General features: G+C 58.5%; 3 protein-coding genes across 8 annotated transcripts in view; 1 reads left to right on the top strand and 2 right to left on the bottom strand.

The window, feature by feature from the left end:
* The first annotated feature begins 6 nt into the window (after nt 1-6).
* RRNAD1 (ribosomal RNA adenine dimethylase domain containing 1) lies at nt 7-5,468 on the top strand. 3 transcript variants are annotated; one of them, XM_025040829.1, is made up of 8 exons: nt 7-178; nt 2,086-2,210; nt 2,335-2,527; nt 2,977-3,039; nt 3,290-3,391; nt 3,806-4,290; nt 4,677-4,861; nt 5,188-5,468. In XM_025040829.1, exons 1-8 carry the CDS (start codon nt 68-70, stop codon nt 5,307-5,309), a joined length of 1,386 nt encoding a protein of 461 aa, XP_024896597.1. In that variant the 5' UTR covers nt 7-67; the 3' UTR covers nt 5,310-5,468. The 3 variants fall into 3 exon arrangements, with proteins under 3 accessions (XP_024896597.1, XP_024896598.1, XP_006923557.1); XM_025040830.1 differs by having other exon boundaries at nt 3,248-3,391; nt 4,108-4,290; XM_006923495.2 differs by having other exon boundaries at nt 3,248-3,391.
* MRPL24 (mitochondrial ribosomal protein L24) lies at nt 5,441-9,962 on the bottom strand. Of its 4 annotated transcripts, none has more exons than XM_025040831.1 (7): nt 9,167-9,962; nt 8,609-8,906; nt 7,019-7,247; nt 6,845-6,940; nt 6,530-6,633; nt 6,132-6,262; nt 5,441-6,006 (listed from the first exon to the last, which is right to left on the bottom strand). In XM_025040831.1, exons 2-7 carry the CDS (start codon nt 8,692-8,694, stop codon nt 5,870-5,872), a joined length of 783 nt encoding a protein of 260 aa, XP_024896599.1. In that variant the 5' UTR covers nt 8,695-8,906; nt 9,167-9,962; the 3' UTR covers nt 5,441-5,869. The 4 variants fall into 4 exon arrangements, with proteins under 4 accessions (XP_024896599.1, XP_015453840.1, XP_006923556.1 ...); XM_015598354.2 differs by having other exon boundaries at nt 8,697-8,906; XM_006923494.3 differs by lacking the exon at nt 8,609-8,906.
* A 144-nt stretch (nt 9,963-10,106) lies between these two features.
* HDGF (heparin binding growth factor) overlaps nt 10,107-12,186 on the bottom strand; it is a 2,964-nt gene continuing 884 nt past the window's right edge. Inside the window, exons 2-4 of the mRNA XM_015598289.1 lie at nt 11,917-12,184; nt 11,511-11,734; nt 10,107-11,417 (exon numbers count right to left, since the gene is read on the bottom strand). Coding sequence (XP_015453775.1) covers nt 11,411-11,417; nt 11,511-11,734; nt 11,917-12,184 — 499 coding nt within the window. The 3' untranslated portion in view covers nt 10,107-11,410. The remainder of the gene's footprint in view (nt 11,418-11,510; nt 11,735-11,916; nt 12,185-12,186) is intronic.

Here is a 12,186-nt window from a genome sequence, read left to right as displayed (position 1 = left end):
CCCGTGGCGCGGGCGCTGCCTCCCCCGCTCACCGCGCTCTCGCTCCCGGCGCCGCCGCGGGACCCGGATGCCGGGCGTCTCCGCCCGCGGCCTCTCTCACGCCGAGAGGAGGCAGCTGGCCGCGAACCTCACGCGTGTCCTGTCGCTCTACCGGTCCCTCCTGGACGCCTACATCTTCGTGAGGCCACGCGGGTGTGGGCGGGGGGGCCCCGGTCGCGCGCTTGTCTCGGTGCCCGCAACAGGGAGAGAATCTGGAGAGGTAGCCTGATGGCTTTTCTCCCCCGAGTTTCAGTCTGTCTTTACCAGAAGGGGTTAAAACTGGGGCGATCCCCCCCCTTTTTTTTTACAGATGACACATATTTCTGATGTTAATATTTCTGATATCTAGGTTTTTTTCCCTGGCCTTTCCAAATCAAGGTACTAAAACGCATGGACACGTGAGCCATGCTGCAGCTACGCTCAGCTCTTTGAATGTGTGAGCGGTTCTAAGAACACACACATGTTCGCTCATCCGCGCGCTGAGTAAATTCCTGGTTTTGTAATGTAGTGGACGCCTCCAAGCCTGGAATCCGACAGGCTCCGACTAGAAGAATCCTGCCTGCTGTGCTGTGTTAGCCACAGGCGTGAACTAAAAATTCCTCCCAGCCCGGTTTCCCGGCTGTAAGCTGGGTCCCTGTTTGAAGGATCGTTGTGAAGCATCAGTGAGATGTTGTATTATTGCCTCCGAGTCCACTTGTTCAGGCCCCAAACCCAGAATCCATCCTGGATCCTGCTCTTCAATGACCAGTCCCCCAACAAGTCCTGTTGGCTCCACCTCCAGAGTAGATACCAAGTCCACCCATTTGTCTCCATCTCCTTGCCCACCCCGCTCCCAGCCACCACCATGTCCGTACTGGCTTCCTGGCTGATCTGTGTGCCCGCTTCAGCCCCCACATAATCAGTTCTTCACAAGCAGCCCAATGGATCGCTTTAAAGTGTAATCTGGTGATGATACTCCCTCGCTTCTTGGGTGCTCTGAGGAAATCCGAACTCCTTCCCCTTACCTGTGAAGCCCTAGGGGACCCGTGCCCTCCTGCCTCTTGAACCCCATCACATTTCATTGTCTCCCACATCCAGTCCTGCCCCCTGCACTGGCCTGCCAGCTGCTTGGTGGGTATGGCAGGCCTCTGGGCCTGTGCACTCACAGACCTGCCTGGAGTGTTCTCCGCCCACAGAAAGGTACATTGGTTAAAAACAGGAATTCTAGTCAGGTTGGTGTCATCCTAGCTCTGCTACTTAATAGCTTTTCGATCTGGCAACCTACTTTTTGATCTGGCAGTCATGTGTAAACGGGGCCGTAAAAAAAGGCTACCTATCTCATAGGGTCGTGTTGGGGATTAAATGTGTTACCACATGTAGAATGTTTGGCACAGTGCCTGACACATGAACGTGGTTCGTTTGCCGTTACCTGAACTTTTTTTACTCGTCTGCTACCTGTTCATCACTCACCTGTCAACTCCTCAGACGAGTCTGCCCTCCTTACTCTCTTTCCAACTCTCCTGTTTTGTTACAGTTTCACTATCTACGTGGCATTTGATGTTACCTGATTTTTTTAAATGTAAACTCTGCAAGAGCAAGAATTTTGTCTGTCTGTCTGGTTCATCATCGTGTTCCCTGAGCCTGGCATGGAGAGAGCGCGGTGCATAACCAAAGCTCCAGGGTTTGTGTTGAGCAGGTGAAGGAACGAAAATACGTTCTGGCATGTCACGTGTCTGGCCTGTAGGGCGGTAGGTGCTGGCTGGGAACATCCTAACGCAGCGCGTCAGTCCCTGGGGCGTTGGGGATGCCGAAGCGAAGACACCATCCCTGCCCTTCGGTTCAGCTGAGTGGAGAAGCAGACACGTCGATAAGCGGGACGCTGCCGTTAGCAGAGGAGTGTCCAGAATGCAGTCTGGGCTCCGAGGAAGAGGGGGAGCCTAGAGCGGGCTTCAGAGAAGAGGTGGCCCGGACGAGGAGGAGGCACCTGCTGGTCGCAGCCAGTGGCCCTGCACTGAGAGTCGGGAGGGGAGAATGGGCCCGGTGGGAGCTGTGGTTTCCCCTCCACAGGAGTTTTTCACAGACCAGCTGTGGAGCACGTTGCCTCGCTCGTGGCAGGAAGCGTTGGATGGCCTGAACCCGCCACAGCTGGCCGCCCTGCTGCTGGGGATGCCCGCGGAAGGGGACGTGGTCAGGTATGGGCACAAGGGCCCTGTGCCAGCTGTCACTCGGAGTCTCACGAGGGCTTCCTGGGTTGTAAACTGGTGCCCTCAGGACGTGATGGGACTATTCATGGGGGCCTGGGCCGGGCTATCTCAGGTACAGGTCGGTGTGGCCACTCACCCTGCTGGCCCTGAAGTCCACAGCCTCGGCCCTGGCCTTTACGCGGACACCTGGCTTTCAGACCCCCTCAGAGTTCCTGGAGAACCCCAGCCAGAGCTCCCGACTGACGGCTCCATTCCGAAAACACGTCAGGCCCAAGAAGCAGCACGAGATCCGGAGGCTGGGGGAGGTGAAGAGATGGCCCGGGTTGAGTGGTGTCTGGGGGCCTGGGTTCTCCTTAGGCTGGTGGGTTACACGGGTGTGGACAGCGTGCGTCACCTGCAGAGCCGGAGCCCTGAGGTCCCCTTCCGTGGCAGGTGTACTAAACATATCGATGCTATCTTTTTTTCTCTTAATGTTTTGTCTGGGTTGGTGGGTGGCTGTGTCTGAATCAGTCTCTTTCTGTGTCACACCTCAGTCACTGGCCCACGGCTTCACAGAGGGGCTCCTTCCTGGTTGTGTGGGGAGATGGGGATGAGCAAGGAGAGTGGCCTGAGCCTGGGGTCAGCACCCCACTCTGGTCTCCCTGTCCCATGTCATCCACGGCACCCTGTAGCCTCTTCCTCTGCCCTTACGATGGCCGACGGCCCCGGGAATCGGAACGACTGGCCAGGAGACCTTTGTTTCCTCCTCTTTCAGTTGGTGAAGAAGCTGAGTGATCTGACGGGCTGCACCCAGGTTGTGGATGTAGGCTCAGGCCAGGTGAGCCAGACCCCGATGTTCTGGGTATTTTGAGTTGGAGGGACAGGCCGCTAGAAGGCAGGAGGTCGGGCCCAGGAGTGGGGATGTAAACGGTACAATTGAAGTCTTCTGGGGGCCTGGGACCCAGGTGTCCAGGCCACTGATGGAGAAGGTGGCGGTGGGTGAGAGCGCTGGGCGGGGCTGCCTCTGCCCCCTCTCGTGACTCCAGGGCCATCTCTCCCGCTTCATGTCCCTGGGGCTGGGGCTGAAGGTGAAGAGCATCGAAGGGGATCGGAGACTGGTGGAGAGAGCCCGGCGCCTGGACCGGGAGCTGCTGCACGCTCTGGAGAAGGAGCAGAGGAGGAAGCCACAGGTGGGCCGGTCGCGCCTGCAGGAGCCGCGTCTGCGCTGGGCTCTGGGCCGAGCGCCCTGGTCAAGTGTCTCTGCCTCGTGAGCCGGCGAGCTCCGTATCTGCCACCCCATTCCCCAGGTCCCCCTTCGCCACCTCCAAGGCACCGTCTAGTCACCCAGTGCTTTCTGCACCTATGTGCGCTGCTCACAGCCACCTGTGAAGTGGCCAGTCAGGCACCACCGCTACCAGTAAGGAAGCGGCGGCCCAGATGGAAAAATTGGCAGTTGACACTAATAGACCCAGAGTCTCCCATCTCTGATTCAAGGCCCAGTTTACTCCCACCTTCTTCATTGGGAGGGGACACAAAGGACATACCCCTTCTTGTGGCCTGAGGTAGCATGGGGACAGCAAACATTTCCTTTCCTGCATCCGCAGGTGGCGCCCACTGGGCCTCGCCGCTCCCCACAGCACGTGGTTCGGTGGGTGGAGCCCGCGGCCCTGTGCGACGAGCTTTTGCTTCCGCTGGAGCACTCGCCTCGGGGTGGCGCCCGCTTGCTGCTGACAGGCCTCCATGCCTGCGGGGACCTGAGCGTCACCTTGCTGAGGCACTTCTGCTGCTGCCCCGAGGTGGTGGCCCTGGCCTCGGTGGGCTGCTGCTACATGAAGTTGAGTGACCCTGGCGGCTATCCACTGAGTCAGTGGGTGGCAGCGCTGCCCGGCTGCGAACTGTCCTACAGGCTGCGGGAGGGGGCGTGCCACGCCCTGGAGGAGTACGCCGAGAGGCTGCAGAGAGCCGGCCCGGGCCTCCGAACCCACTGCTACCGGGCAGCCCTGGAGACGGTCATCCGGCGTGCCCAGCCCACGCTCCGGCGGCCAGGCGTGCAGGGCATCCCCAGGGTCCACGAGCTCAAGATCGAAGAGTGAGGCCGGTGGTGGTGGGGGGGGCCCACTGACGGTCCTGTTTCCCCTCCTCCCTCATCCGCCCACACACCCTAAGGAAACCCTCAGTCGCCCGGGGTGGGGTGATTCTGGGTTCTCCGACTGGGGCAGCTTCTGGATGTCTTTGAAAGAGAGTTGTCTCTTTTATTAGGAGACTCTCCTGAGATTTTTAAATGCTAAAAATATGGCTAAATAATTGGATGAAAATGTAATTTTGGAGCTACTGGTTATTGGACAAACAGCCAGAGAAACATTTAAAATGCAAACGAGGGCAGCAAACCAGAGTTTGAATCGGATTCGGAATGGGCGGTCTGAGCGGGAGGCGGAGGCTCCTAAAAGCTCACAGCACTGTGCTTGGCTCTGGCAGGTACGTGCAGCGGGGGCTGCAGCGGGTGGGGCTGGATCCCCAGCTGCCCCTGAACCTGGCTGCCCTTCGGGCCCAGCAGGCCCAGGAGAACCGTGTGGTGGCCTTCTTCAGCCTGGCCCTGCTGCTGGCCCCGCTGGTGGAGACATTGATCCTCCTGGACCGGCTGCTGCACCTCCAGGAGCAGGGTGAGGGGTCATGGTGGCGCCCAGTTCATCCTTGGGGATTCTCCGACCCTTATATCAGTCACAGTGGGGTGGGGGCGGGTAACTACAGACTCCCATTGGGTCGGCCTCTGGCGTGCATCCCCGAGGGCATTTTAAGTGAGCACCCCAGGACTGCGAGCCTGCCTGTGCAGGGGACAGCCTCCACCCATCTGTACCTCAGTTCCTGGTAGAGAACCAGGTCTCGTGTCCCCTGAGCCTCCCCCGGGGAAGGGTGCTCTGCCTGCCTACGGGCTAGACAGCCAGTGTGTGGGCTTCACCCGCTTCTGAGCAGCCTCTGTTTACCCCAGGCTTCCATGCTGAGCTCCTGCCCATCTTCAGCCCTGAGCTCTCTCCCAGAAACCTGGCTCTCGTGGCCACCAAGAGGCCCCTGGGTCAGGCCTTCTCCGTGCTGGAGACTGAAGACGGCTGATGCACCCCGTCTGGACCCCCAGTGCACCCCTCCCCGAGAACCAGCATCCTGCACCCTCCCTGGGGCTTCAGTTCCTCACAGACCTCAGCTCTGTACTCTTCTCTACGTGTTAGGTAATATGTACACAATTGTTTTTAATTTATTAAAAGATGAAATATTTATTTTTCTTCTATTTCTGTTAAATACAGAAAAAAGTAGCCCGCCCCTTCCGTGAGGTCCTGCCGAGGTATGACAGTTGGGGCTCATCTGCAACCCCTACTGCCCTCAGAACAGGCAGCATCTTGTTACTCAGAGATCCCCACGGGGTGGTGATGGGGGACCTCTGCCCCTTTAGCCCCACCCTTGCGGAGGGCTACCCTAGGGCTGGCCAGCTCACACCCAGGTTCCAGCTTAACCTCCGACCCAGGCCCCTCCCTTCAGTCTTTGAAGCAGGGGTGGGCGCCAGGTGGGTGCTGGCAGACAGCAGCTGCGTGCAGAGCAGGGCTCGGGCTGTTTCTTGGCATCGGAGGAGGGGAGCCCCGGCTCTCTGGGCCAGGATGGGACAAGCTGCTCTGCTCAGCTCAGTACCAGTAGACCTTCTTGTGTCGCCGGGTCTCCTGGATCCCCATCGCCTCCATCACCTCCTCCTCCAGCGTCTTCAGACGGGGCACGTAGGTTCTTTCGAGAGCATCTTCCACTGATGTGTCTTTGGGGCCATCTGTTGAGCCAGAGGAAAGATGGGTGGGAGAGCTTCTAGCCCCCCTCCTCCCGCCCCTGCCCCTCCCCCCACCCCAACCCAGCCTCACCACCCCTGCCCCTCCCCCCACCCCAACCCAGCCTCACCAGTCCACGTTTCAGGGACAATGCCATCCGCTCGGGGAAAGTCCGGTTTGGGGATAATTCTTCCCGACCTTGTGGAGACTCGGACCCGCTCTCCTGCCTCGGTGAACCTCCACTCTATCTCAGTGGGTTTCCTAGTGGACATGAGAGGTGAGCTCGCTTGAGAGCCAGGCCTCCCTGCTCCCCTCCAGCCCGAAATTCAGTGGGTGCTGCCACGAAGATCACCCACCACCTAACGTCTCTGCTGCCTCTGTACTGGGGTTGCCCGCAGGGGTCATGTCCACGAGATGCCCTCTCAGTCCAGAGCATCTAACCCACCCTTCCCACTGAGTAAAGTGCTTATCGCCTGCATGGACTCTGAGGGTGGGCACCCCTCCACCCAGAGCCCCCCGTGTGCTTGCCTGTCCACAGGGTCCACAAGTTTGACCTGGTTGTGGAGCAGGGGTGCTTCGCTAGGGATCATGGTTCCCCGCTGGTCTTTGGTCCTGCCGACATAGCGGAAATGCTGTCCAAGAGAGGGGGTGTCAGAAACCAAGGGGTGTGAAGGGGACTGGCCTAGAGCATCTCGGAGCATGCAGCCCACGTTGGAAAATGGGAGGTTCACTTGTCTCACAGTGGAAAATGGGAGGTTCACTTGTCCCCGCAGCCAGCCATGCTGCTCTTCAGAGAGGGGCAGACGGGACCGGCTTCCCGAGCCTCCGCCCCACTCCGCGTACCGTATTCAGCCCCTCCAGGACCACCCAGTTCCGCTGCCGGATCACTTGGACCACTCTGCCTTGCTTCCCGGCATCCTTGCCTTCTAGGATCTCCACCTGTGGCGATACATAAAGGTCAGGGAGGGAGGCCTTGCTCCAGGAGCCCGCCACAACTCTGTCCCCTGAGGTCCTCACCCTGTCCCCACAGAAAAGATGCCAGTCTTCATCAGAGATGGGTTCCACAGCCACCGGGCGGCGCCTGCTCCCTGGAGGGTTCCTCTTCTTGTCTGCCAGGGAGCCGGGGCGGCTCATCCCGTAGCGGTAGTTGGGGGGCAGAGTGGCCTTGGACGCCAAGGCCAGCAGGGCAGAGAGACGCATGGTGGAGGCTGACCAGCAAAAGGCCCAGAAACCTTCCTCGTCAGCTCTGGGGTAGACGGACAGAAACAAGGGAGAAAAGCAGAGGAAGAAAGTATTTCTAAGCACGTACTCCATTGCTCAGTGGACCTCATCTCACTGAGTCCCCTACAGGAATTATCTTTACCTTGAGGAAACAGACCAGGTTAAGTGACTTGCCCGTGACCATAAAGCTACTATGCCGGAGAATTGGCATTCAGACTCACGTCTATCTGACTCTACAGGCACCAGGTTATGTAGCTCACCCCTGAATCCAGCAGATCACAGTAGGGCTTGACACACAGTAGGTACCCAATGAAAAGTCATTAATATGCACGAACAGCAGAATAGGAAGAAAACGTAATGGAATAAAACACTGGCATAAGGCCAAAAGGCAGACAGTTACAATGTAAAACAAATGGAAAAGAAACAAAATCTGGGATTAAAATGTTCCTATACCACTTCCAATTCCTATCTTGTCATGAAAACAAACAAACAAACACTACGTGATAAGACAGCTGCTTTTCTAAAAGGGCCAGAGCCAGACTCCAGGATTTCTAGGTCCTACTTTTCGCAACTAAGTCACGTACCGTAAGCCTCCCAGTTTGGGACGATGGATTAGATCAGTAAGGGCAAAAAATAACTGCTTCCATGTATCGTTGCCTGTCCATGGGCGCCACGAGTTTGACCTGGTGCCATGCTAACTGCCAGGTTCCATGCTAACTGCTTCCCTGTATCGTCTCATTTAAGTCCAAGGACAACTAATGAAAGGAGGTACCATTAACCCTTTTATACAGCTAAGAATGAAGTCTAGCTTCAAAGTACAAATAAAGTGCACTATAACAGCACAAAGAGCTCTGGACCTGGGTTCTGGTTCCTGCTCCACCACTGCTTTCTGTGACCCGAAGCCACTTAACTTCTGGGCTGTTTTCATCATCCATAAAACTTTACAGGGTTGCTGGTGTCATTCAAATTACTTTCAATGTCTTAAGGCCAGGTACGGAATGTGATCAGTATTATCCCTTTGGGGTAAATTTTAAAAATAAACATACTGACAAGCATAAATATTTATGGGCAGGAAATAAGAAACAACTAAAGTACTTGTCTCGGGGAGAGGAACTACTTGGGAGAGCTGTTACTTAACGACTAATTCCTTGCCATAACGTTTGCATTTTTTAAATCCTGTGCGTTAAAAGATAAACTACCGGTTTATCTGCACAGGAGATATTGTGTCATTTTCTTCTTTATACTTTCTAAAATGAAAAAAGCCTAATGTTATTTTAATTAATGCTGGTTGAACGTAAGGGCTTCGGGGGGCTCATTCAGAGTCAACAAGTGGCTAGCTAGCTCTAGTGAGACAGACAAACGTAATACTGGGAACATCACTATTACTGGCATTTGATCTTCCCCGTAAGGAAGGCGAACAGGAGACAAGGAAACCAAGGCCATGCAAACTGAAGCGACTTGTCCTCGTTCATACAGTTTGACAGGAGCAGAGCCGGTGTTAAGACCCACGACTTGGGTGTGACTGCTGCAAGAAGTCCCTTAACTTCCGCCAATCATGAATCTGAAGCTCTTGGCGGCAGCGGGGAAGATCTCCGAAGCCAGCCCCCTGGATAGATCTCTTCCTTCTTTCCCTCCATATCCCGGAGAGGATGGAGTGCTCGCCTCAGCGGGGCTTTCGCGCATGCTCTGGAGGAGCGTGCGAAGTAGTGCGTGGAACGTCTGCCTTCAGGCCCGCGCTGCCAAGGCTTCCCCGCCAGCCCTTCCCAGGTGCGCGCGGTGTCCAGGCTCTGGCGGTCTGCAGCACCCGCCCGCTCCAAGCTTCCGGTGCAGGCCAAGCCCGGGCGAGGCCACTGGGCCACCGCCGGGGCAAAGGCAGGCCCTTCCCGCACCAGCCTCCCCGACGAGCCCAAAGCCGCCGACGCCTGCGGGCCGCGCGGCCCTCACCTCCTCTTCCCGCCGCGCCGCGGAGCTTCCGCCTGTCACCTCCTGCACGTGTGCCCCGAGCGCCGCCAGCGCCGGGCCTCGACTCTCCAGGAAACGCAGTCTCACCGCGGGCCGGAAGCACACCCCCGCCTGGCCCCTCTGCATGCTGGGAGTCGTAGTCTGCGCCGCGAGGCGCGCTGGGAACCGGAAGTTGGGGCCCGCGGAAGCCAAGACGCGTTGGACCGCGCGAAGCACGCCGGGCGTCGGCCCGCTCCTGCGCCTCTGCGGGCTGCTGGGAGTTGGAGTTTCCGGCGACAACGGCTCCATTTTCTGGTGATCGTGGCTTCCTTTGCAGGCAGGGCCACAGCCGGCGCGCCCTCTGTCGCAGGGGTCCGGCAGATTAAACCTGTCAGGCTTCCTGGAGGAAGGGACGGAAGGTGGGCCCGGCAACGACCCAATCACAAAATGTCAAGTCTGGAAGGAGCCTCAGTGGTGATCAGACGCAGCCTTTCCCCTTAGCTCTGGGGAGTCCTGGGAGGGTCCCACCCTGTCAGCCTCCTCGCCCTGAACGCCAGCCGAGGGGGCCAGGCATCCCTGGCTCTAACCTTCGGGAGCGCGGGTCAAAGTTGTTTGCACTGCCGACCCAAGTACCCCCACTTCCATGGCCACCGTGGGCTGTGGCTGATGTTGGTCCTCCCTCACACCCTGCTGCTTGTGCAAGCCTTCTTTACCTTCCCACGTGCTTAATGGAGCAACCTGTGTGAACCGGCAGCTGGACACAAGCAGAATAAACGGTGTGGCTTGTGACTTCCCTCAAGAATTTTGGCTTTCTCAGTCTGGGAAGGGAGGACGGGACGACACCCGCCGCCGCAGTCTGACAAGGCGTTGTGGCAATCACTTGCCTTCCGTCCCCACTTCAGTTAACCAACGCGGCTCCCAAAGAATCAGTCGGAATCCAATGTAGTAATCAACGGGTTTATTTTCCTAGAACTGAAATAGTCTACGGTTCTCAGAGCTAAACTTCCAAAGCTACAGTCAGCAATTTTTCATCAGAGCCCAAGGGAAAGGGGCAAGGGCGAAAGACAAGAGATGAAGAGGCATAGAGACCACTAGAAAGAGGTGGGAGAGGCCACCCATTTCCCTGTCTTCTCAGTGGCTTACAAATTGGATCTGGTGACTACAATGAGGGGACCAGTTGGATGAAAAATGACACCGGAAGGAACACCAAAGCCCCAGCTAGAAAAGGAAAAGTCATCAAGCCCCAAACAGATGGGGAGCCTCCCAGTGCACCTCAGAAATTGGGGCAATAGTGGGGAAGAAGGGAGCAGAGTGGGGGGCACACAAAGGGATAGGGGGTCTTTAAATTTTTTTTAAATTTTCTTTTATTAAAAACATTTCCTAAAAAATGTGTCTTCTCCTTTATGTCTGGGTGACATAGGTGACTGTAGGCTGGCCTTGAGCACTGTGGGGAGAGGGAAAGGGGCAGCTAGGGGTCTCCCCAGGCCATCTGTCTCTGGCCAGAGACCTAAAGGGGGATAGCTCCTCCTCGACACCCCACCCAGGCTGGGTGGGGCCCCCCCCTTCAGAGCTCAGCTCCTTGGCCCAAGCATCTGGGAAGCCCCCAAATCTTCTGATGAGTAACTACAACTCCCAGAAGTCCTGGAGTTAGCAAAAGGAAGAATGAGTGCTGTCAATCACAAGGACTTATGAAAGGGAGTCCCCTCCCCCACAAGCTGTCCCATTTTCCCTGAATCCAGGCAGCAGGGATAACGGGTCCCGGAGGAAGGGACAGGATCTCAGGAAGATCCCGCCCTCCCACCCCCCACCCGAATTTGAGGGCTGACCCTCGCGGGCCCCGGAGCCCACCCTGCTGCTGCTGATTCTCCACCCCTTCCTCCTAGCCCCGATCCCAACCAACCCCACCCGAGATCCAGAAAGCCTGGGGAAGGGGCAGAGAGGTGTCAACAGCGGGAGCGGCTGCTCCGGGCCGAGAAAAACCCAGGTGGGGAGGGACGTGATGGCCTCATCCCACGGCGAAGACTCAGCCCTGACTCAAATCACAGGGGCGTGGGGACATGGAGGGGAGGGCCAGGCGGCCTGCCCCACCCAGGTCAATCTCCAGGGGCTGGGCTTGGGGGGAGTGAGTGGAGGAGAGCAGCTCGGGGTGGGGAAGGGGTTCCCAGTTTGCAGGCCGTGGCCAGTTCCCCCAGTAGCACCCAGACAGCAGCAGGATCGGGGCGGGGGCTCCTCTTGAAACATTGGTGGCTACAGGCTGCGGGGAGGGTGGGGGGAGAAGGTTAACGGTGGGGCCTCGGCCTGCCCTCGCCCCCGCCAGCGCGGCCCTCCTCTCCGGGCGCCCGCTCACCTCTCGTGGTCTCTGACACCGGGGGCCTCAGCATCCTCCTTCGCAGCCTCTTCGTCCTCTTCCCCCTCTGCCTCCTCGGGAAGCGGCGCCCGGCCGGAGCTGGACTCGGAGGGGGTGCTGTTCTTCTCCCCCTCCGCGGGGAGGGGCCGCTCACCCTCCACCACGGCCACCTCCTTCTCCTCCTCTTCCGGGTCTTCTGACTCTTTGGGGCGTTTCGGGGAGTCCTGGGGAGGATGGGCGAGACGAGGCGGGCTGAGGCTGGGGAGGGCGGACGCTGGCCACCTGCCCGTGCCTCCCCACAGTCCCTCCCCAGCCCACTGCTGGCTGGCACGTCCCATGTGCCACGTGCTCAGCGAGGGACTCCCCGGGACCAGGGCGGGCCGGGAGCCCTGGGAGGGGCGGCTACCTCCAGCAGGTCGCCTGCTCTCCTCTTCAGCGCCCCCTTCTCGTTCTTCTCCTTGGTGGGCTCGTCGATGACCAGCTTCCCCTCCTCGTCGCTGCTGCCCTCAGCGGCGAGCCCCTTCTTGTCACCGTCGCCCTCTGCGGCCTCGGGCTCCGGCTCGGGCTCCTCCACGCAGCTCTTTTTCTGGGAGGACTGTGGCGGAGACAGCAGAGGCTGTGGCACCCGCGCAGCGGCCGGGCCGGGCCCCCCCCAGGCCCCCCCCCCTCGGCCACT

Source organism: Pteropus alecto, unplaced genomic scaffold, assembly GCF_000325575.1.
Source record: "Pteropus alecto unplaced genomic scaffold, ASM32557v1 scaffold49, whole genome shotgun sequence".
Classification (NCBI taxonomy): Eukaryota; Metazoa; Chordata; class Mammalia; order Chiroptera; family Pteropodidae; genus Pteropus; species Pteropus alecto.
The sequence above is the reverse complement of the archived record's forward strand: the minus strand, read 5'-3'. Positions and strand labels throughout refer to the sequence as shown.

What these genes read in the sequence shown, in the direction of transcription:
- RRNAD1 (XM_006923495.2), top strand. Translation starts at nt 68, where the DNA reads ATGCCGGGCGTCTCCGCCCGCGGCCTCTCTCACGCCGAGAGGAGGCAG. An exon ending in GCGGAAGGGGACGTGGTCAG is followed by an intron (nt 2,211 to 2,334) that starts GTATGGGCACAA and finishes GGGCTATCTCAG; the next exon opens with GTACAGGTCGGTGTGGCCAC. An exon ending in AGATCCGGAGGCTGGGGGAG is followed by an intron (nt 2,528 to 2,976) that starts GTGAAGAGATGG and finishes CTCCTCTTTCAG; the next exon opens with TTGGTGAAGAAGCTGAGTGA.
- MRPL24 (XM_025040831.1), bottom strand. Translation starts at nt 8,694, where the DNA reads ATGAACGAGGACAAGTCGCTTCAGTTTGCATGGCCTTGGTTTCCTTGT. An exon ending in ACGGGGAAGATCAAATGCCA is followed by an intron (nt 7,248 to 8,608) that starts GTAATAGTGATG and finishes CGTCTACCCCAG; the next exon opens with AGCTGACGAGGAAGGTTTCT. An exon ending in TCCTGGAGGGGCTGAATACG is followed by an intron (nt 6,634 to 6,844) that starts GTACGCGGAGTG and finishes TCTCTTGGACAG; the next exon opens with CATTTCCGCTATGTCGGCAG.